Source organism: Mya arenaria, chromosome 5, assembly GCF_026914265.1.
Source record: "Mya arenaria isolate MELC-2E11 chromosome 5, ASM2691426v1".
Classification (NCBI taxonomy): domain Eukaryota; kingdom Metazoa; phylum Mollusca; class Bivalvia; order Myida; family Myidae; genus Mya; species Mya arenaria.
Window position 1 is genome coordinate 2,662,543 of NC_069126.1, and position 25,411 is coordinate 2,687,953.

The following is a 25,411-nucleotide window of genomic DNA, read 5'->3' on the forward strand; positions in this document are numbered from 1 at the left end:
CATCAAACACTTTGACAAACCTGTTTCCAAAATAATATATTGACTGCTGCATCAGACGGACATTTTGTGAAAAGGTTAGTCGAAGTGTTTTAAGAAACTAAACTCTCAATCAAACCCTGGTAAAAGACTGAAAGCGGGGCTCTGTAAGTGGCATAGACTGCACTATGTTTCATTTAGAATGTTGAAAAAAAGTGAATTTATCTTTGTTTAACGTGTTAATTCGAAGCAAAATATTGCCCTCCGACGTAGGATTTATAACTCAATTTATCACGTGTTATACACACACTGAATATTTCATCGTCAAACATTACTGCATGCTCAGAAATGAGCACAGTGAAGCACGAATCAAACATGTATTCTCACTGCTTCCTACTGGATGCTCCATATACTCTCACGCTGCTCATCTACCTATTTCTAGTCTACGACAACCCATATGCAAGAGCAGACTACCAAACCAGCTATTCCAATCCCACAACCCCTCTCTCCCCTGCTCGATTCTCATCCCTCAATCGAATGTCTCCACTCAGTGGACTAAACCGGTTTCATGATGCAGGCAGGGGGCACTACTCTGCAGTGTCAGATAGGGGAGGCTACTCCACCTTCAAACATAACATTGGAGCTTTGCCCGTCAGGGAGGATGTAAGTCTGCTTGCTTGCTGCTGCCTGCTTTGAGCCTAGCTTATGGTTTTATTGGTGTGATACATTTATCAATAATGGGTTGCTTGCAAATGGCAATGTTTGAACTGCTTGCTTGAAAGGGACTGTACACCAAATTGGTCACCAAAAAGTGTTTTTTTCTGTAACGAATCTCAGGACAATTATTTAATAAAATGTTTTACTCTTTGATATCATAATTGTAAAAAAAATACCAAAATGTAAAAAAGAAAATCGAGTCGGAGACCGGCTTCGAACCGGTGTTGCCAAAATTGCAGTCCAGTGTTGTATCCACTGTGCTACGAAGGCTTACCCTAAACAGTTGAAACATTTAAGCTATATACCTAACTTGGTAATATTGCATGATAACATCGACTAGCCAATCACGCATAAGGACTGAATTCTGCTAGGTAGACATACCTAGTAATCTTTTTAAATGGAACAATAAGAAAAACCTGCGAAAAATAAATCAATTGTAAACTATGTGGTATTTCAGTTAGTAAGTTTCAATGCATTGTACACATCAATACCAAGTTTATGTCAGTTTTCAACAATTTTCTCTTTTTTTCGCCATTTCATCATACAGAGTACAGTCCCTTTAAATGCTTCCCATCACTGATAATAACATGAAGAAATCTAAACATAAATATTACAATTTGTTTTTTATAAACCATGAAGCTGTGTCTGAATTTATGATTACACAATTACATTCACCTTTAAAGGTATTTAAAAAAAATGCTCTTAAAAATATATATACATGACATTTTTATACAAATCACTAAATTTTATTGCATCTATTTTTCCAGGTGGTATGAAAAAGTGAATAGAGTATAATATGGTAAATCATTTCGCAAATACAAAAATGCAAAGAAACTGTGGGCTTTCTCGAAGTATCAGTTTCCGGACAGTGGCTTTCATCATTAGGCTGGGTCACAGATAATGTGGGCTTTTGCAAGATATCATGTTCCGGACAATAGCATTCTTCATTAAGCAGACTCATTGATTACCCAGATGAAAGAGTCTTTCGGTGAGTCAAGGCGATTATTTCAGAAAATTGGATGACTTCTCATAGATTTGAAAGGACTACCTGTTGAAACCAGAGGACTACAATAGCTTGTAGATACTTGATGGATATATGTAAACACAGGAGGACAACTTGTAGTAATGGAAGAACTACTGGTAGATATGGAAGTGATTCAAGATGACTTTTAGAGATGTCTGACAAGTGTTAATCGGTGCTTGTATTTCAATATCAATTATTGGACTGCTTGTGAAACTAAACATTGCTTAGAAGTCCAGTAGACGATAATAAAGCATTAGTACTTGAAACTGCTGACACTTGAACATGTATTAAATGATTGTGATGCATAATATTTATATTTATTCTTGTACATTAAAACTGTTATTTAATTGTGTAAATGGCTAATGTGATTTCTGAATATTGTGTGCTTGGTTTAGTCAAACAAGGATGGCAATTCATGACAGTTATCCCAAAGTATGACATTTGTTATGAAATAGATTATAGTACATATATTTTTACTTGTTGAAAAAGAAATGACAACAATATTTTCCAAAAGCTTGTTGATAGCTATACTTGTGTGCTGAATGAATGTTTAATTCATCACTGTTTTATAAGTGCAATTGAAGCAACTTTGAGTCAGTGAAGTGTAAATATGTTAAAACGATGTCATGTGTTACGACTTTATAACTAAGTCAAAAACTCTTGTGCAATACATGTATATTTTGCTTACAAGGTGTATATTCTTATTTTATACGCTATTTTGTACCAAGTTCCGTTGTCAAGGTTACCGTGTACATATTATATGTTATGGACAGCCCATTGGCTCTATTCATAGCATGTATTACATTGTCATTCCCTACCACCAAACTTTAAATTGCTTATCGAATTAAAAAAGATACCAAAGTTATAAAGTTGTGAACCAACTCTTCTCGTTTAGCATATAGTTCGTAGTTCTGTCCCATCCTTGGATTTACATGGATTAGTTAGCAGTAATCTTATTATTAATCAAACCATCCATCCATTAAGTCAATGATGCAGTGTTTTTCAGTGTAAATATTAAAGCAAATTGACATATTTACACAGTTTTGTTACATATTGTATAACTATTCAATTGTTTATCATGAAAAAGTAAATTACTGAAACTATGAGTTTGTTGTTTTGACTTTTTCAAGTAAGCCTTGAGGATCTATGGCCTCAATGATCTGTTTACCAGCTGATTAGAAAGTGGAGATGGCTCGAGTGTCTGCATCTCACTGGTTCCTTCGTTATTTAAGAGTTCATGTACTTTCAAAATGAGCACTGCAAGTCTTGAGCATTATATGCCCACCACAAAGTTCATCACTTGACTGTAGGCTATAACACACTATTTCAAGGACTGTAATTGGTCATCATCAGCATTGTTCAAGTCTGTGATTGTCGACAAAAAACTTGATCATTAAAGGGCCACAACCCAGTAGTGACGACAGCCGTTGAGCAGATTGTAAATTTGTCAACAAGATAATGCAATATGCATATAAACAATGTTACCAAGTTTGGTTATTAACAAATAAAAGTATATTTCCTGAGTTTCGGTGCCAATGAGAAATTCCAAAACAAATGAGACTTGCCCAGTCACCAGGTACACAGCATGCCCACGGATTGGAGTTATCATCTGTACTGAAAAACACACGATTGATTCTTATTGTGCCCCAAAAGGGTTTCCCCTGTCCGGCCTGAAACTTTATTATGTAGGGGGGGATTTTAAAATTACTTGGCACATGTGTTAAGTACATAAAGAAGACCTGTCTTTTACAGGACCCATGTCCCTATCTCAAAGGTCATTGTCACACAGGTTAATCATTATGGATTGCTGCTTGACTTAAAGTACCGGTATAGTTTGCCGTTTAAGGACTGATGTGTCCTGACTGTGATTTTGTCATGCACAGAGGGATTTTAAAATCAATTGCACATGTTTTGGGTATATAAAGTTGATGTTTGAAGTGCAAGACCAATGTCCCTACCTCAAAGTTCAAGGTCAAATATGGAGTTATGGAATGCTGCATAAATGCACATATAAAGTATAACTAGTATAGTTGGTCATGTCCCTGCTGTAATTTTGTCATGCAGGGAGAGATTTTAAAATTCCTTTGCACATATTTTCAGCACAAAGAGACAACATGACCCCTGCAAGACCCATGTCCCTAGCTCAAAGTTCAAGGTCACAATAGTGTTTAACAATAATGGAATGCTGAACACATCTGTACATAGAATAAGGTTGGCCGTGTCTGAGCTGTAACTTTTGTCATGAAGAGAGATTTAAAAATTTCTCAGCACATGTTTGGTACAAGGAGACGACATGTCTGGTTCAAGACCGATGTCCCTACCTCAAGGTCAGGCCACTTATATAGTTTTAACATTATGGATGCTTCATAATGCACATTCAGTCTAGTTGATCAAGTCTAGGCTGTAACCTTGTCATGCACAGAGGGATTTTAAAATAAATTGGTTCATGTGTTCAGTACATAAATGTATGCAAGCCCCACTCACCTACCTCAGTCAAACTTACGAGTTTAATCATTTGGAATGCTGCATATATGCATAAACAGTTTAGTTGGATGTGTTCAGGCTAAACTTTGTTATGCACTGAGGGAAATCAAAATTAATAGCTCGTGTTCGGTACAATATGTACTAAGTGTCAGGTGCAAGACCAATGTCCCTTCCTGCTACTGCATCATTCCTTCACACTTGACGTCAACTATCTTGGAGGCTGGCATAGGCTTTAAAGTTTATGATAGCTCTCCCTGAATCTAGGTATACTAATTGCATAATCCATTGAAATCGATTGAACATCGGGCGCATTTTTGGAGAATGTCCACTTGCGTCATTCCAGACATATGAATGACCAGTTTCATCCAAAATTGATTTGACATGTTTTTACCATCTGTAGGTGTATTGTGTTGATGATGTCATTGACTTATAGCATACAAATTTAGTTGCATTGAACGTTTTAGTCATGATGTATGGGACTTCATACAGATATAAGGTGAACACAAGTTTTGTAATGTAATGAGTGGAACATATCAGCCCTTTATTTTAAAATCTTTTGAGCCAATCAAATTAAAAATCCCAAACCTCTATCGTGTAATGTATGATCACAATGTGGTTATTATATGTATCCAAATATTTGAAGGCCTCTCAAAGAATAACACTTAAATTAAAACCAGTAAATGTTGAACTCTTAGTGTGACCTTCACCTTTATGGCAGTCCATCAATAGCAATAACCTCATCTGCATGTAGAAACAGTTTCCAGATAGCCGGAAATCAAATCATTTAAATGTAGCGTTTAAAGTTTTTATAACATGTTAGAACTATGAAGGATTTTGTTGTACCCAAGGAAGACATGTCAACTCCAGTCAATATAATCACTTTGTCTGCATGACGTAGCAGCAACAGCTACTGGATGAAGCGATTCTACCTTAAAGAAACTATAACCCGGCAATTCTACCTTAGAACAACTTTAACACTGCAGTGTCATGAGTGGAGGAAACCTATATACCTCAAAAACGCATCTTGACAACTTAGCATCTGCAATGACATATTACATGTATAACTAATATGGACAAACAATTTATTTACACCAACTATTTTTCTGACAATTTATTCAGTACATAAAAGCATATCATTAATAATAGGAACACAAAATCATTTCTTTCTACCATATGTGACAGGTATGACATTAAAACCAAGAATGAAGCCACTATTGCGAACGCCTCTTTTTCCCCTGTGACGGGGTCCCCTTCAAAGTCCCTTTTCCACCGAAACTTTTCCTCCCTGCAGACCTGAGCTGCATTTTTCCTGTTCTTTCTCCAGATTTACCTCCCTTGCTGTTATTAAGTCCCTTTGCATTCCTACCAGCAGGCGTAGCGGGTGTGGAGTCAGAGTCTGTAACAAGCTCAAGTTTGGAAGATTTGATAGACTGAGGAGGAGTTTTAAACATGATCTCATCCTCGCTGCTATCTTCGATCACGACATTCATCTTCCCTTGGGGAGTGTTGACAGTTTTGGGAAGTAGTGAAAGATTTTTGGGTGTTTTAGGAGTTTTCTTGGGGGTTTTCTTGGGAGTTTTCTTGGGGGGTTTTGTCTCTGATTTCTCCTGTTCATTGTCATTCTCTTTCCTGGATACAGACTTGGGAGTTTTGAGTTGTTTCTTGGTTTCTGGTGTGCCCATTGTTTTCCACTCATCCGAAGGCTTGCGCTTTCTTTGCTGTTTGGGGGACTCAGCTTTTTCTTTCGTTTCTGTCTCTGTTTTCTTTGGGACGTCCTAAAATTCAAGCAGAGTATCTTTTAAATAGAATAGTTTAATACATTAAAACATTTAATATATTTTTAACATGTGTAAATAAATCATTTTCAATATTTTTAATATTGTCCTTATTAAACATGACTTTACAGAACGTTTACAATCCCAATAGATTGAGGTGCAGCTTATTACAAGAATAATATACAAGATTGAGTAACAAAACTGCCAGCTATCAAATACTAGTACCAGCTGTAAAACCCAAACAAATTTATAATCCAACTAACAAACACTCCAGTTCTCCCAATGATTTTTATCACATATTTGTAAATTGGGCTAGTGCCCATTAAATTGTGAAATAAAGACTTGTAAATTGTGTATGGGCAGACTTTTAAAACAGATATTGTAAACAAGAGGGCCCTGAAGGCCCTGTATCGCTCACCTGATCCAATTCAAGTGTGAAATAAGTGTTTTCAGGGCGAGGGCAATTGTGACAGGGGGAGGGAATAAGTGTTTTTTAGGGCGATGGAAAGTGCAAAGAGAGGGGACTTAATTAAAACAAATTTAGGACTTGTTGCAAACCTTACCTTGCTGTAATAAGTACATTCTGACCAGGTTTTATATAGATAAAATAGAAAATATGGCCTTAACAGTGTTTTAACAATGTTTTCTATGATTTGACTTTGTGACCTAGTTTTTGAACTCAGGTTACCCAGTTTCAAACTTGACATAGACTTCATAAACACAAACATTCTGACATAGTTTTATGGTGATCAAAGAGAGAATGTAACCTCTACAGTGTTTACAAAGTTTTTCTATGATTTGACCTAGTGGCCTGGTTTTTGACCTCTGATTACCCAGTTTCAAACTCTACCTAAAGATCATCAAGAAAAACATTATGATCAAGATCCATGAACATATGGTCGTAAATGTGGCCTCTAGAGTGTTAACATCCTTTTCCTATTACTCGACCTGGTGTCCTAGTTTTTAAACGCACATGACCCAGATTCTTGCATAACTTGGCCTAGAGCTAATCAATATAAACATTCTGACTAGGTTTCATGAAGATAGAATTATAAATGTGACCTCTATAGAGTGTTAACAAGCTTTTCCTTAAATTTAACCTGGTGACCTAGTTTTTGACCGCACATGACCCAGATTCGAACTTGGCCTAGAGCTAATCAATATAAACATTCTGACTAAGTTTCATGTACATACAGTCATAAATGTGACCTCTAGAGTGCTAACAAGCTTTTCCTATGATTTGACCTAATGACCTAGTTTTTGACTGCACATGACCAAGATTTAAACTTAACTTAGAGATTATTAATATAAACATTCTGACCAACTTTCATGAAGAAACATTTATAAATGTGACCTCTAAATTGTTAACAAGCTTTTCCTTAAATTTGACCTGGTGACCTAGTTTTTGACCGCACATGACCAAGATTCGAACTTGGCCTAGAGCTAATCAATATATACATTCTGACTACGTTTCATGAAAATACAGTCATAAATGTGACCTCTAGAGTGCTAACAAGCTTTTCCTATGATTTGACCTGGTGACCTAGTTTTTGACCGCACATGACCCAGATTTAAACTTGACTTAAAGATTATTAACATAAACATTCTGACCAACGTTCATGAAGATACATCATAAATGTGACCTCTAGAGTGTTAACAAGCTTTTCCTTCAATTTGACCTGGTGACGTAGTTTATGACCGCACATGACCCAGATTCGAACTTGACCTAGAGATTATTAATATTAAATTTCTGACCAAGTTTCCTGAAAATACAGTCATAAATGTGACCTCTTAAGTGTTAAACTTTTCCTTTAATTTGACCTGGTGACCTAGTTTTTAACCCCAGATGACCCAATATAGAACTTGTCCAAGATTTTATTGAGGGTAACATTCTGACCAAGTTTCATTAAGATAGTGCCCAAATTGTGACCTCTTAGAGTTTTAACAGTCAAATTGTTGACGACAGACGACTATGACAGACGACGGACACAGGGCGATTACAATAGCTCACCTTGAGCACTTCGTGCTCAGGTGAGCTAAAAAGGTGGTCCAAATGGAACCAGTAACATTGCTTACTATGACTTCTATGCTAAAATACACCTGTAGTTATGATGCCAGTTTTGTGATTATGAAAATGTAAATAATGCCAAATATCTGCACCATTTTAGGTATAGAAAAAACACAGTGAGCCCTCAAGTTTTCCGTACCATTCCCTCCAAAGAGTACTCTATGCCCTGCTCTGCCAGTTGCACCATCTTCTTCCGGAACTTGGTCAGCAGTTTACTCTTGTTTTTCTCTAGCGTCTCCTCTGTCTTGGGCTTGTTCCGTTCGCTGATGGCGTGTTTCTGGGCGACGGGTGCAAGAAACTGTCGCCGAGCGTGCTTGAATGTGGCTGGGTGAGGCCTTTGCAGGTGCTTGCCTGGAACATTTGTATCAATGAGTGATATTCTTGTACAATTCCCAATGCTAAAACAGATACTATTTCAAATTCATATCAACATACAACAGTGTTTATTAGTTTGACCTTTTTCTGAAACCTAGTACTTATAAACAAGAGCTTTGCAAGCCAGTAACAAGACTCATCTTTTTTCGGTAAAAAAGAACATCACTGAACAGTAATTAAATCCATTAGTAGGACCATTACCATAGTTCCTTGCTACATTCATTAGTATGGTCGTAATTTGTGTACAAAGCTTTATTTGAATACCTTGAACAGGTTTTAGTTTCAGCCAAATTACAGTTTATGCACACAGCCAACAGGGCTTTTTCTATAGTACCCACGGGTCTGACTATCGGACCCATTCCCAAAGCTAAATATATGTTCCCAAAGCTAAATATATGTATGATATATTTCCCAATCTTCAGAAAAAAATCCCAATCAAAAGTAAAAAAAAAGCCCTTGCCAATGACACCAAGACATTCTTAAAGATCAATAATTTCAATTGAATACTAAGCAAGTAATCAAGATTAAAACTTGTGAGTGTAAATAAGCCTGAAATATCAACCAAGAATTAAGGGTTCAGAACAAAAGCTCATACAATATGCTTGTTATAAAGAAGGCCCCGTTATGAACAGTAATATCTTACATTTAATGAGTTTTCCAAACATGAGGTAATTGTTCATGGTTTCGGCCACAATCTTGGCGACATCATCGTGTGTAAACTGTATGTATGCATAGCCTTTACTGTTCCCTGTCTGAAATAGTGAAAAGTTGTCAGTTTGAATAGAAGTACAAGTGTTGTCCTTAAAAAGCTTAAAATTGTTAAATCTTTTCATTTAACAATCAGACATAACTGAAAAACTTTCAAAAGATGGTTAACATTTATATTTGTGATCTCTGGTCAACTTTATGATCTACGAAGAATCTGTTAAAATCTGATTTTAGTGAAGGTAGGTACATTTGTATAGCTCACCTTTGCCCACACTAAAAATAATGATTTTTTTTATTTCTCATGTATTGGCATTTGTATTTCAGTCAAATCTGTATCAAAATAAATAAATCCTATATTGACCTATATCTCATTTAATTATTTACTCTCTGCATGTGAATTTCTATTAGTATAACTCCATGCAGCATAATGATTAATATAAACATTTTCAACACTTCACCAATTCACATTTATAAAAAATGGTGACTTTTTAACTATATGGTGCTGCAGCCCACTCTATTGAAATAAAACATTGACATGAGTGCAGTGTAACCTTCTGACACTCACTCACAAAGTACATTTATAGCAGACACACTAGAATGAACAGAAAAAATAAAAATGCTTTAAGTTTCACAAATCCCTGAATTACTGGCCTGATCCATTTACTATTTCTCTATTTCAAGCACCTCAAAAGCATGTGCAAATGGGGATGAAAGTTACATTTGTTTTTGAAATGAAATGATTCTGTAATTATATCTTAAAGCATTTAAATCATACGACAAGGCAGAATATTATGAGGATTATTGACTGAAATAGATCAAGTAAGTTTAAATAAAGTTCAAATATCCTAAATTCAGGTATTTTGTAATATGAGTTTCTCTTTGTTTAAAAGAACTTCAAAGAATTGAAAACTGTTTAACCAAAGAACAGTATGTCATATTTAATTAAATGTTGTAACCTTTTTACTGCGAGCAACTCGCATCCGCTTGATAGTTCCAAACTGCTTGAAGTATTCTCTCATAGGCTCCTCTTCAAAACCCCATGGTAGGCGAGACATGTACACTACTCCTGGGATATTCTCCGCTGGACTGGCTGTTACCGCTGGGCTGTCTGTAACTGCTGAGCTGGCAGTAACCGGGGTTTTCTGGAAAGAAGATATATCTACGTAAATGGGTATTGAATATATCACAACACTTATTCTGTTGCGCTATTGAATATTGAGCGGTACCTTTAACGTGTCACTATCATCATTCTACCCAGAAAATAATGGCATGTGCCACACATGAAACTTACATGTGTTTGTACAAATAACTTTCAATCAAATGGTAGAGTCGCAAATGCACAAAAAAACAATGAGGTAGTGATTTTTTACAGATATTCTTTTATGTTTGCTCGCCTGGTCAAATGTAGTAATTGTTTTGTAATTATAATAATAAAATAGAAGCTTCATGGATTTGTCCACAGGGCTTTTTCCGCCCATTTTTGGGAAAAAGACCCTAGCCATTTTGGGAAATTTTGCGTGGCAAATATGCCTTAATTGGGAAATTTTACAGTTAAAAGACCTAAAACGGCTGAAATATCAATCCTTGGGGTGTAAATATCTATTGCAATACATCATGACAGATAATATTTCATACCGATCACTGAATGTGATGAAAATCAATGATTTCTGAATTCAATTTCCCCCAAAATTTATTAGGATGTTAAATGAACCAGTACGGGTAAAAAGACTTTCAAAAAAAAATTAGTCGGACCCGTGGGTACTAGCTACAATAATGAGCGATCAGGGATACATTTTTATCATTTGACATTTCTTGTGTATCCCTGTAATGCTTCAACTTTCTACCATTCAACACCAGACGAAAGAATATATTGTATTATTATGCATCGATTTTGAATAATAATGAAAAAGTTGTTCAATATATACCCGACAGTGATGTAAACACAATTTAATTTCTCATTAGAGTAGTTATTTTCATATAAATACATTCTGGGTCACGAATACCATTATACATGTACACAACCTGTCAGATTTGTCCCAGATTCACAGATATCGGGATACCTGATAAACAATCGACACATGTAAATGTTTTATGATATCTGAACATCTTTTTTTGGCATAATGACATAAATAAATATGTGTTTTAATAGTAGGCAATAATATTTTCGTAGAAATTTGAACTTATAACAGAGTGAATTTCAAAATTGTGGCCGTGAGGATTCTCTGCGCAAGGATCATTCGCTCCTTTTTTTGGGATCGTGGATGTCATGAGTCTGCCATGGTAAAAAAAATCATCAAAAGACTCGTTGAAGGCCATTTAGGAAGACTACCGTGGGTACTACTGAAAAAGCCCTGGTCAAGAAGCAAAAAAATTATCTCAGTAACTTATTTCGCAAAACTACACAGTATAATTTTACATTTAATATACATTATGAACTTCTGCAATTTTCAGTCTAGACTAACATTGCCATTTTGTATTCATTTATAATCAGAATTGTCTACCAGTCTAATCTGGTCAATCAGATGGCCGAATCAGATGAACAAGTAACAATACCTTTTATACTTAAATGGAGGGACAAAAATACTCTCCCTTGATTTTTTCCCTCAAAAATGAACTAAGACTAGGAGCGCTCTACATTATATTGACCCGAAATGACCGATTACACTAAAATGTTGGAAGTAAACGAGGTGACATATCGCGAAATTATGTGACATTTTAATTAAAAGCCTGAAACGCAGTTAAGATTATTAAGAGTAAGATCATACATGATTGATACATTACCTTTTTCTTAATTTTATGTATTTTTTGATTGAATTCCTTTTGTTTAGTGGCGTCTAATGCCACATTTGTTGGTGTTCCACGTTTATTTTGTTTCGCCATGATTTGCAAGAACCAGTCACTGAGTCAGTGCAGCAGACAACATGTTTAGTTGATCAATAACATTGTGCATTATAGAAATCTGTTCATTTGGGATGTTATCAGTAATGACTTAATAATGATTGTCAATTTATGAGTGAATTCCTTCTTTTTGCTGCTGTCTCCTGTTATATGTTTTATAAATACTAATTTGTGGTTGATTAAAAACATGATTCCCATGTGTAAGTTATAATCACATATAAACATCAACTCTGGATTTAAATAGTACAATTACATTACTTTAAGGCATAAAAAAAGGAAATGGCTTATTAATTTTCCAAATAAGCTTATGTTATTTGTGTTAAAAAAAAATCAAAATGAAGCCTTATTTACATTTATTAAGTATGCTGCCTTACTGTTTCAATTTACTTTCTACATTATGTAATCTGTGATTTATATGTCATATAACATGACCCATGATTGGAATAAAATTTATCTTATCTTATCTGTATTCAATTTTCGATCGCCTGTAACCTTTTGTAACAACCCGTTCGTTTCATCATTTCATCATTAAGATAAACGCGCGATAGTAGTCAATGTCCTGTAAATGTAATGCCAATGTATCGGCAGTATATCGTGAATGTATCTGTTATGTACTCGTATAGTATGCAAGTGGTCATTCCGGTTCTCGTATGAGTGAGCTAATTTTAGATATATATGGGGCGCTTTATCTAACCAAATTACCCGTGCTAAGATAAGATAAATTTTATTTTAAGTCGGCAAGTCAGAAATAACAATATAACATAAGCGACAAGCGCTTTTGAACCGACTATAACAATAGTATACATGTTGAACAACAATATCATGGTAAGAAAGCAGTAAAATAATTTTGAGCATTGTTAAATAAGCACATATCACATAGCAAAGCAAGTAAAAGAGGTTAAACCTGTGAAAGATCCGCTGCTCTAGACCAGAGGCCTAAGAAACACTTAAGAAAAAGAGTAATAAAAAACTGATAGTCAAAATAGTTGCAAAAAGCAGATTAAACGTAGTCTAAACGAAAATATCACCACAGATCAGATCTGGGATGAACTGAGCAGCAATTCCTTCACAGCAGCACATACGAGATCACAATCAATAATAAAGCATGGTATGACAATGACGATAGCATATACAAAGAGAGTTTTATTAACAAGCTGCTGCATAGCAAGTACTAGTAAGCAAAATTAAGCAGTAAAAGCAAATCAAGTAACGTACATCTATACAAAAAGAGCAGAGCATGCAGCTAGAACACTTGAACAAGCTAAGGCAAGCAGAAACACAAAATACAAAATAAACTCAAAAGACCCAACACAAGCAAGATATAAACTAAGATAGATATTGAGCAAAAAACAAAGATGATGTCCGGCCCTGTAGAACAAGCAACTAATTTGATTTGCACATTGAGCACCTACAGTCCCGTCCATTCCAATGTGCAATCAAGCTTTTGAATTGATTGTAGTTTGTTGTATTTCTAAAAGCTTCTGGGAGCGAGTTCCACAGGACCGGTGCAGCATACTTAAAACTATTTTTTCCATACCTAGTTGTTGTTACTCTGGGAACTTCTAATAAGTTTGAATACCTAAAATTATAACCGGCATCATGCACTTTAATTAAATCACTTAATACAGGTGGGGCAATATTATTCAAGATTTTAAAAGTTTCTATAGCCATTGCTCTAGTTCTTCTGATATACAAGCTAGGAAGTTTTGCTCTATTTAGAAGTTGTTCATATGTACTGGAGTAGTCGTCATAAACAAAACGAAGGGCTCTTTCTTGTATTTTTTCAATCTTGTTTGTGCTTTTATTTGAACAGAAATGCCAAGTTAACGGACAGAAGTTGAAATTGGATAAGATAAAAGAGTGAAAAATGGTTAGGCGGCTTAATCTACACAGATTTCTGCCTAATCTTTTCAATATATTAAGTTGTTGTGCAGCTTTACTACATATGATGCTAATATGGTTTTCAAAGGTAAGGGCAAAATCTAAGTTGACTCCAAGAAGTTTTACCACTTCATCACATTCAACCTTCCCGGCTAAATCTCTACCATCTAAAGAACCGACGTGAACGAACGCACTACCCTGACGTATAATATAATCTTGCAAAAGAGTTTTTATCATATTGATACCGGTATGTTTTAATTTTGATACTTCATGAATTGTTGTATTCCTTTTATTCGTTATGATAGTATTATTGCATTATTGTAATAATGATGTTTTATCGTTGTAAATATTATATTGTATAAAAGGTATCAGTTGTGTTTACATGCTTTTTTCGTTAATCTACGAAATAAAATAGAGAAACGAACCACTGGTTATACTTGCATTAATATTATTATTATTATTTTATTTATTTGCTGAATATATCTTATCCATTGTTTGAAGACATCCATGAAACAGCCTTCTTTAAAAAAAAATATAAACCGTCCCTATTCACCGGGACGGTGGACAGCATGACATGATTTACATGAATTTACACTTTACATAAATAACAAGAACATTGAAGAAGGCATTAGTGACTGTTTGTCTAGTGCGTGTACCCCTGAAAAGAGCAACTAAGTACAACAAGCCCAATCATAGACAGTAAATTATATGCATATAAAAACATAAGTAGAAAAAAGCTGAAACCCGGCGACTCGACATATACGAGTACATGTATATACATTCATTTGGGCAATACATTGGAAATTTAATTGGCGAAACAGAGATAAAGAAGGCACAATAAACTGTTCGCAAGTTATGTCCACTATATAAAACTGTGATATATACATAATTATAGGTAATATAGTACCTTCAGCTCGAGTCGAACCTCTGACGAATGAGATTGACATCAGGGTGGCATCAGGCTTAGATTATACAGCCAGCGTCTGGAAAAATCACGTACACAATTGTACACTATACAACCAGCGTTTCTATTACTCCATCATCTAAAACAAGCGCCAAGAATTACATTTTGTTGTGCTGTCTCTTGTAAGGTTGTCTTTTGGTAAATCTATAGAAAATATGTATGAAAACATGTCACGTATTCGTTAAATTCCGCATTTTTTAGTTTCAAATATTTACATCCTAAACAAAAAAAGCTTTTCCTGCAATTGCGTTTTTTTTTTTTTAAATAATGCACCAATCCGGTTTGCACTCTGCGGAGGAGGGGGCATACAGGATACTTTTTACAGCGAATGATTTCCGACGGGCGAGATTTTGATGACATGTCCGATAAGACCACCAGTCGAGATATGTACTTGGTCGGATTCCTATTCGAATAATTTTCGATAACTCGAACATCCCTGGCCCCAGAGAATTTGACACATACCCACTCCCCCTCCTCGCCGGTATGACAAAACATTGATTGATTCGTGCAGCGGACTTGTTTTATCCTGAATAGGAGCTTGGAAATTATTGTTATGGTCGTACAATGTATATGACTATCAGGATTAAATACTGCAAAAAAGAAACATACCATGTGATGTTCAAGTGCAAATGCTACATTTGCGGAAAGGTACGAATTTGTACGTGTCTTTTAAACATCAATAAATGCAATACACCAATGACGATATTTTGGTATTTGTTTAATGTCTGTTCTTTAGTAACGAGGTTCTGTTTGTTGTTTTTTTGTTCTCTAGAAGTGAGGTCTTGCTTGGTGTTTGTTTATGGAAGGCGTGTATTACCCTTAATGACAATCTGATGAAATGAACACCATAATTTATAAAAAAAAAATATATATATATATATACTTTAATATTTACGTAATAAGTCTTTGATGTTCAACTTATATAATTTGTATGTGTGTCTTTCAGTTCATATTTATTTCTGGCTGCTTGGTTTGTCCCTATTGTTTCTATTTTATTTATTTTATTTATAACTTGTTGTTTTTAATGTTTTAAAGCATTTACAGCAAAGTGATTAGGCGGTAAGAAAGGTAGGATCTTCTTTTGCGTGGCAACGATGAACAAGTAACAGAAACTCTCATTTTTTTTAAGACCTACACTGTAGCTTAACTGTCTTTATTCTGGTATTTTAATTGATCAAATGTCATATAAGACATCTTCGTTCAAAAATTACATAATATTCTAACTCGCTCCGTTCGCTCCATAATGCAATCTCAAACAATGCCAAAATGTTCGCTTGTGCTGGGGAGTAGCTATATGGGAGGTCACTTGGTTGCTCTTTTAGTCCGCAAAATTAATCAAGAACTGTTTAGTGCTACACCCATTTTGAGAAACCAGTCTGTCTATTACGCGTATGCTTCGGATACCTTTCGTAGTTTTCGATAAAGCGTCCATGGCAACATATTAAGATGGCGAAGTTTGTGATTGCAGGTAAGTAAATCTACTAATGTTTCAACATTTTAACTATAGAATTCATGGCAGAGAGAAATTGGAAGACCTCCGTTCAATTTAGCTGCCCCTAGCAATGTTAAGTCATGACATATGTCAAATGATATGCTTCTGCCCCCACACTCAACATATTACAGAACTTACAATAATATATGATAAAGCTTATTAGAAACATCTTTGGTCTGCATAATGATTCAATCAACCATTTAATACAGTCTTCTGTTCAAGTTAAGCCTTCTCTAACTATATCATTATCATATTTGCCCTTTAGGTGAGGCAGACTGCCCATACTATGCTCGTGCTGAGCTGCTGGGGGATAAACTTGCGATCAACCTTCCAGACTTCAAACTCCACAAGATCGTCAAAACTCCAGATGAGTGGCGGGTATGATTGGTTAAAATATTACAGCTTACATCTTCTGGTAAAAGGTGCTGAACGTTTATTCATTTGACATGTATTACACACAAGAGTACAAATCTGTCAGGATATGATCTGTTATTGAAGTACATCCTGATGTGTAATGTTTAGAGGAATAAAATGAACATCTTACATGTCAGGATGATTTTAAAACTAAATGTACATGCTTTGTAATAGTTGTAGCCTGTTGGTTAACATGTATTTATAATTTTCATAAATCATACATTAAGTTTGCATTTGGTATGAACAAGATTTTTTTCTGAGAATTTCAAAGACGCTTAATTTCAGATTGTAGTTAATCCATCAAAAATAATTTGTATTCTTAGGAATGGCTGTCCAGTGAGTGCCAGTTGCGGGGTTGGAAACACGAGAAATCACCACTCGTCTGGCGAGAGCTGATAGATAGAGGCGGTAAGGGCGTTCTGATTGGAGGAGCCAACGAGTTCCAGGAGTATGCCCAGGGGTATTATGGGTTCGAATCCAGTCTTGTAAGTGATGATATGAAAAACATTGCTGCAGAAAATAAGCAGTTGAAGGTTGAAAAAGATAAAGAAGAGGCTGATTACAAAGCACTGAGTAATCCAGTCCATGTTTGCATCACAAATGCATCATCAAATGTATGTTACAATATGATGGATGGTTTGTGTCGGGGTGAAGTACTGGGAAGTGGGGTTGAGATGATTATTCATCTGTTGGACAGTTCTGACCAGGCCGAGTATCTTGATGGAACAAAGATGGAAGTAGAGGATCTTGCACACGGCTTGATGAAGGGAGTGGTGGTAGAGACGGACCCAAATGTGGCCTTCAAAGACTGCAGTTACATTGTTATACTTGATGAAATTGAGCAGGGTGAGAAAAGTAAGGATGCTTGGATAAAGGAAAATCATGAACTTTTTGTTAAATATGCAAAGATTATTGACAGTGTAGCAAGCAAATCAGTGAAAGTGCTTATTGCAGGATATGGCCCTGTTAATTTCAATGCTTCTATGATGATTAAGAATACCCCCAGTATTCCAAGACAGAACATTGTAGCTGTGTCGAGAATGGTTGAAAATCAAGCTAAGTCTGTGATTGCTGAGCGATTAAAGATCAACACAGCAGGTGTAGTAGATTTGATCATTTGGGGAAATCCAAACGGGGAGCATTACATTGATCTGTCTAGAAGTCGTGTCCATGGTTACGATGGAGCTATTATCGGCCCAGATTCATTCTCCCTCTCAACCCTGGAGATGGTGTTTGACTCAAAATGGGCAACCACAGAGTACCTTGAGCTTGTTAAAACCAAGAAATCCCGCACGGAGGAGGCTCTACAACACCCTGCCACCTTCTCTATGGCTTCAGCGATCAACTCAACCTTAATGCACTGGTGTAATGGTTCCCCAAGCAGCCAGTTTTTCTCCCTAGGAGTGAGCTCCGAGGGCTGGTATGGTGTCCCCCAGGATCTGGTGTTCTCCTTCCCCGTCACAATGCATCCCAAGGGCTACTGGATCGTTGTACAGGACATTGACGTCTCTGAGGAGGTCAAGACTAAGATCATGGAAACCATCAAGGTGGGTAGAATAAGATGTCAGAGTGAGATACTGTTGTACCACTCACAGTCATAGTAATTATAATATTGAAAGAACATGCGACTTTATATGATCCAGTATTTGAACAAGCCTGGAAAGCATTCTGCCGATTACGGGCTGGTGCTAATTAGTAATATAGACCACTGCACTGGATTTTATTTTAGTATTTAGTATTTCATTGGTTTTTCCTGTATGGGCAAACTGTAATTATCAGATTTTGTTTGTCAATTAAAAGTGATTAAATAATAATTTGTCTATTTAACTAGATGGAAATATTTCAGCCCATTTTCCAATAAAAATTAGGAAACCATTCAAGACAATATAAATATAACTCTTGACTTTTGTTAATGGGTAATCATTCTGCAATTATATGCCATGAAAGCATAATATTTTTTCTGATAATAGAGATCTGTGTAACTGTATGATAGTGTACATCCCTTTCCTCCTACAGGACCTAGAGTCAGAAATTGAGGTGATATATCCCCGCCCGAAACCCCCGTCCCCTGAACCCGACACCAACACCAATGCTGACGATGCTAACAAGGGTGAAGGTAAAGTCAGATCTAGTAGCTGGTATTTATTAGGGATGCAAAAAATGGCAAAATTGATAATTGAATATTCGGCAATTTTTTCGATCAAACATTCAAATACCGATTTTGACATTCGAATACAAAACGTTTGATCAAATATTCGTTTGCATCCCTAGTATTTATTCACTTATTTGTTAAACAGTATTGACAAAGTGGTGTTTTACTGGATCTTTTCTAGTCACTTTTGCAAGAAAAGTTGTGGTAATGAATGAGTTGATCATTGTTGATCTCATCCGTAGCAGCAGCAGCAGATGCACAAGCAATATCATCATCATCATCATCATCATCATCATCATCATCATCATCATCATCATCATCATCATCATCATCATCATCATCATCATCATCATCATCATTCTTGTATTTTGACTTGTCTCATCAGTGCTAATCAGTTTATCAATTTAAACAATGATGCCTCTAATTTATACAAGACATGACATGACTTATCCATTATAATCAATTATCAGTAGATTATTTGAAAAAAATGACTATCATGGAATGTATGAACAAAACATTGTGGTCTTTTGATCTTTTATAGTTTCTGCAGACGTCAAGTAGATAAATCACAAAATTATACAGGGCTTTACGGTCTGCTTTACGACTTGAAACTTGTTAATTAAGTATGTAAGATCTCCCATCCATAATTGCCTGTGATTATCTATTCACATTAGAAAGCATTTTTGTACGAATTAATTGAACCACTATCTTCCAATTTATAAAATTTATGTTTTCTCTTGAAATGTCCATTCTGTACTGGGCATAAACCTTTAAGATAGATAGATTTATTGTGCAATATCATAGGTCATAAATACAAACAGTATATGTTACATCAATAAGGCAAATGTTGCAGATAGCAGCAGTGTAATTCTTTAATAGAATCAATAAGCATAAAAATGATATCAAAGAAAAAATCCCATTAATTAAATAATTATATTTGAATATATGTATATTTCTTCTGATTTTGACACTGATTATTGAATTATTGAATGTTGTAACATGATGTTGACATTTGCAATAACACATCAAAAGCTAATGCACAAGTGCAGATGCTCATTTCCAACATGATTGACATAAAACACAAATAGATAACTATCAGTATCACATTATTATAAATTATATCATTAATGACATTGTTAGCATGAAATAATGTCATTATTATGCCTTCCCCATTCATGGGGAGACATATTGTTTTTGCCCTGTCCGTCAATCAGTCAGTCCTTCAGTCAGCCAGTCAGTCAGTCAGTCAGTATGTCACACTTCGTTTCCGCTCAATAACTATAGAACACTTAGACCCAGGAACTTCATACTTTGTATGCTAGTTGGACATGACTAGTAGATGACCCCTATTTGTTTTGGGGTCACTAGGTCAAAGGTCAAGGTCTCCGTGACCTTGAGGTGAAGAAACAGTTTTCGCTCAATAACTAAAGATCCTTTGGGTCCAGGAACTTCATACTTGGTATGCTAGTTGTTCATGACTAGTAGATGACCCCTATTGATTTTGAGATAAAAAGATCAAAGGTCATGATTACCTTCAGGTAAAAAACGATATGTTGGTAGTGACCTTAAGCTTAAAAATGGTTTCTGCTCAATAACTAAAAAAAGCTTGTACCAAGGAACTTCATACTTGATATGCTAGTTGGTCATGACTAGTAGATGAACTCTATTGAATTTCAGTTCACTAGGTCAAAGGTCAAGGTCGCCGTGACCTTCAGGTGAAGAAACAGTTACCACTCAGTAACTAAAGAACGCTTGCAACCAGGAATTTAATACTTGATATGTAAGTTGGTCATGTAGATGATCCCTATTGATGTTGTGATCAGTAGGTCAAAGGTCAAGGTCACGATGACCTTGAGCTGAAATATGGTTTCCGATCAGTGGTTGAATAACGCTTGTTCCCAGGAACTTCATACAATGCAATCTTCGTTGACATTTTCCAAGATAAATCAACAACACTTTTTTTCTCTTCACTATTCAATACGGGTTAATAAACCAATCTTCACTGTTGGTTCGTCTCCAGTCCAAAATTAAAAATTTAATGTACATCATTTAATTTTTCTCAGCTACGACCACACAATAAGGTAGACAAGGGCTTTTTCATAAAAGCAATCTCTAGTTTTGAGTTAAATAACTTTTGTAATAACTTTATGACGTCATAATTGAATAGTGATGAAAATATATGTAGTGTATAGCTAAGTATATTTTTAAATGTAAAATGCTTTAAGTCAACAAATAAGTATGCATAAAATAAGTAATAGTTAGATGACATGAATTTAAATCTTGATGATTAAGATTGGGCGGAGTGAACTAAATTATCATTAAGATTTTAACTGACTAATAGAATACAACCTCATTGGCTGACACATTATCTGAAGCAGGGATTATGTATCGGATGAGAAGCAGTGACTGAGAAGACCTTTAAGCACCCGCGATAGTTGAAATTCTTAATGAATAAGCCTAGTACTCAATGATAACAAGTTCATGGGCTGTAAAAGTAGGTTGTATAAACTCTAAATATAATAACACCTTCATTGTTGCCAATACAAAATCTGTTAAACTGAAGCAAAGGCTTGTTTTATAAATTTTAGAAAGCTTGATTCATAAATTCCGCATTGAACTCCTGGTATATTCTCTAGATATTTAATACAGGCAATTAAGGAACAAAGGTTTTAAAAATTATTATGGTCTACTTAAAAATACATCTGTAACTTACACACCCCAATTATACATGTTCCCTGAAAAGTGTTACCATGTTGGTGGCCATTGCAAGTGAATCCATTATTTGGTCACTTCATCTGGCATGACTATGTATAATTTGAAGATTTGAAGATTGATTGGACTGTATATATCAAATATCAATTGCAATGGATTTTTATTACTTGGCAGAAAGTTTATAACAATAATCCATCATGTGAAGGGGTAATTGTTACTAAGCAGGTCAACTACTGTTTGGACTGATCTGATTTTTCTGACATTTTATGATATTTATGATACAAAATATTCATAAAGTATTGCTAAATAATGAATTCAAAATTCCACTTTTATATTTTTTATGAATGAATTGACCTCTTGGAAATTAACCTATTTTTAAAGTAATGATATATATGTAAATGAATGTTAAGATAGAAAAACAGAGAAATATAAAATATTTGATAGAAGCAAACTAAAACAAAAAAGCTAGTAGTGTTTTTAACACAAACACAAAGGCTGATGAACTTGGGGATTATGCTTACAACTTAAGCAAGAGAGGTTGAGTACTTATAAACTGTTAAATTGTCATAGCCCTATTACAACACTCACATGATGTGTAAAAAAATCCATGACTCTAGCTGAAATACTGGTCAGGTTATGCCTCTTGATGGATGACTGTTGGCATCTATTTGCTGCTTCATGGAAGTTCCATTCTTATTATTGGCTTTCTTCATACCAATTCAGGAGCCGATCAGAGACTTGAGACGATAGTTGAAGAGAAGAAAGAACTATCTGATGAAGGGGATGCAACTACTGGTGGATCGGCCACAGAAGGGGAGACAACCACTACAGGTTACATTATACTAAGTTAAATTAAAGCCAATCCCTACTGAATTTGTTTTCTTTTGGAGTGATTACAATGTTTTACATGCATTTCTAGTTTTAACAAATTATTTAGTTTGATTGTGAAGATCATGCCATTGGCTGTAATGTTTAATATTGATGCCTGGTTTGAACCCAGGACCTCTTGGATGAGAGACAGGTACCTAGATCCTTTTTTACCTCAATGGTTACATGTTGATGGATCTTTTCAACTGCACTTTAATGATACTAAACTAATCAAATTAACTATGAACATTATAGTTGTAGAACCAAAAAGAAAATTAATAAGTTGTGTTTAACCTGCAGGGGAGGAAACTGCATCAGCAGGGGAGGAAACTGGAACAGCAGGGGAGGGAACCCAGGAGAAGACAACTGAAGAGGCAGGAAAGGAGGGAACAGAGGGAGGGGAGACAACTGATGAGAAAACTGAAGAGCCAGTGAAATCTGATGAACAGTTGCCGACTGAATAAAACATTAAAGAATTTAGCACAGACATTGGCATATTATATTTATCAGCAAATAGATAAATTGATTAAACAAGCTTAAAACTTGTGGTAATTTTCGTTTCCGTAAAACCCATGAGGTTGACATTCGAAAAAATAGCTTAAATAAATAAAATAGATTAAATTTTTCATTGGTTGTTGAAGCATTAGTACAGGTGTTTTAGCTACCATTGTGAAATGAATTGTTGTCAGTTGATGCATTACTTTAAGTGATATAATACCTTACTCTTAGTGTTAAAGTAATATGATAAGGTTATAAATGTTGTTAACTTTATGTCAAAGCATTCTTCAACGTCAATAAATCTTTTGTGATATTATTGAGACCATGTGTATTTGTTTTATAGTATGATTCTGCACAGATCTATAAATCATGGTTATTTTTCATCATTTGCTATCATTGATGTTCCTTTAATTAAAAGCAACAAGACATTTTTTTTGTGATTTACATGCAGACCTCTCTGTTTTCTTCCTTTGATAGAAGTGACTGGAATGAGGAATGATACATTGCACTTTGCATGGTGATATATTGAAGGAATTGAGGCAAAAAATGAATATAACAATTCACTCTTTTGCCTAAAAGACTGGATAGTGAATACATCTTAATGCATAATTTAAATGTTTGATCTGCATTGGGCGGTACTTTTTCTGAGGCAATGTATCTTGTGATGTTTTTACTTTTTTGTTAATTCAGGTTTCAGTGAACATTGCTCACATTTTCTAACTTGTAGTCCAAACACTCAAAATCCTTTTTTATTTTGTTGGTGTCAATAAAATTAAATACAGAAAAGTGAAGTATTTCTTTCATCAATGAGCGCTATATGTCTTTTTTATGTTCTCGTTTATTGTTTTATACATGCATACTCGATAAAAATACATGAATCATTGATGTACATTTGTCACTATCAATTAAAGGTTATTTTAGGGAAAAAATATGCATGTGGACTTGCATTCAGTGTACTTTGTTCTTTAGTTAAACAGAGTAGGTAATTACCGAGGGCAGTCCAATTTTTTATTGTAATGTCAGTTGGGTTACCATTGAAACATTCTTTCTCTTTGATTTTCAATGTGATTAAAAAAAATACAAGAACATCTGTCGAAATGTCACATCACATGTAGTAATTTGTTAACATCTGTTTGAATACAGCATTTTACATGCATTTTTTTTTTTTTTTAATACTATTTTTTTCCAGGTTATATAGAATTTTGCTTGATTTATCAACTCTTTATAGAAGGATTCAAAGTCATGTGACTATTGCGCTGATGTCTGCTTTTATGTCGTTATAAAGCAATAGATGGCCATTTTCATATTTATATTGTGTGGTACTATTAAATCATGTTATTTGTCATTTTACTGTTTTGAATTTACCCTGCCAACCAAAAGTTACCGAATCCTTGAAAAACCACATGTTACCAAGTATCCTGTTTTTAACAATACTGCCTTCTTTATTTAGGGTGCTTTTATAAATAATTACAACCTTTGTTTACACGGGTAAAATGTTAAAATTTCCAGCTTTACTAGAGGAGTAGAGGTCAAATGACAGAAACACCAGTGTTTTACAGAAGACTCACTATATTACTGTTTCTTGTTTTCCCGTACTCGTGTATGAATTGTGATGTGCAAAAGGTTTTGTTATTATACAAATAAACTGTGATATATTTATTTTCTGTCTTGTTATATATCATCTGTTTAAATTACATTGTTTTGTAAATGATAATTAATATAAAATATTAATATATTATTATTTTATGTATTATTAATAGTTTATTGTGGTTTTCTTTAGAGTCATTTGTCAACAGTTCCCCAGATGATAGTTTCAGGTATTTCAAAGTTTGAAAATTTTAGATAATATTTTAACATACTTAATCATTTTCAATGCATTTTGAATGGAAAATAGGTCCTTTATGATAATGATTAGGAGGCTTTACTACTCGCCTAGCATCGGCGACTGATTTAGGGCAAATTGGCATTTTCACTCAAAACTCCAATACCCTTTTTTCAATTCACTTAATACTTCACGAAGCTGTTCAGGACCATTGCAAAATGAGGTTACTTAAATCCATATTATCCTAAATATAAATTATGGCCCCTGATTGACTTACCTTATGTTTAGGGTAAATTGTGTCAGGTTAAAGTTTTGGGGCAGATTGGCATTTTTACTTATAACTTTTATACCCTTCATTCAATTGTCTTAATACTTCAGCATACAATTATTAACGACCATCTTATATTTAGGTTACATAATGCCATTTTACCTTAAGTACAAATCATGGCCACTGGTTGACTTACTAATTTTGGTTTAAATTTTAGGTCACATTGTGTATGGTTACAGTTTTAGGGCAAGTTGAGGTTTTCAAAGAAACTTCTATATTCTTCATTCAATTGGCTTAATACTTTACACAGTTGTTT

General features: G+C 34.8%; 3 protein-coding genes across 11 annotated transcripts in view; 2 read left to right on the forward strand and 1 right to left on the reverse strand.

Annotated features, from left to right (window-relative positions):
- LOC128234605 (roundabout homolog 2-like) overlaps nt 1-2,820 on the forward strand; it is a 137,436-nt gene extending 134,616 nt beyond the window's left edge. For 7 of the 9 annotated variants that reach the window (XM_052948925.1, XM_052948927.1, XM_052948926.1 and 4 more), the window contains 2 exons: nt 419-639; nt 1,461-2,820. In XM_052948925.1, the coding sequence (XP_052804885.1) occupies nt 419-639; nt 1,461-1,469 (230 nt within the window). In that variant the 3' untranslated portion in view covers nt 1,470-2,820. The remainder of the gene's footprint in view (nt 1-418; nt 640-1,460) is intronic. The other 2 variants (XM_052948932.1, XM_052948933.1) reach the window with 1 other exon arrangement.
- A 2,477-nt stretch (nt 2,821-5,297) lies between these two features.
- On the reverse strand, nt 5,298-12,031 carry LOC128233730 (MKI67 FHA domain-interacting nucleolar phosphoprotein-like). Its single transcript, XM_052947549.1, has 5 exons — nt 11,909-12,031; nt 10,084-10,269; nt 9,063-9,171; nt 8,184-8,395; nt 5,298-5,976 (listed from the first exon to the last, which is right to left on the reverse strand). Exons 1-5 carry the CDS (start codon nt 12,005-12,007, stop codon nt 5,413-5,415), a joined length of 1,170 nt encoding a protein of 389 aa, XP_052803509.1. The 5' UTR covers nt 12,008-12,031; the 3' UTR covers nt 5,298-5,412.
- Nucleotides 12,032-16,288: 4,257 nt separating this feature from the next.
- Nucleotides 16,289-24,664, forward strand: LOC128233541 (putative malate dehydrogenase 1B). The gene is made up of 6 exons (XM_052947258.1): nt 16,289-16,338; nt 16,628-16,740; nt 17,100-18,323; nt 18,793-18,892; nt 22,364-22,471; nt 22,808-24,664. Exons 1-6 carry the CDS (start codon nt 16,317-16,319, stop codon nt 22,969-22,971), a joined length of 1,731 nt encoding a protein of 576 aa, XP_052803218.1. The 5' UTR covers nt 16,289-16,316; the 3' UTR covers nt 22,972-24,664.
- Nucleotides 24,665-25,411: the final 747 nt, after the last annotated feature.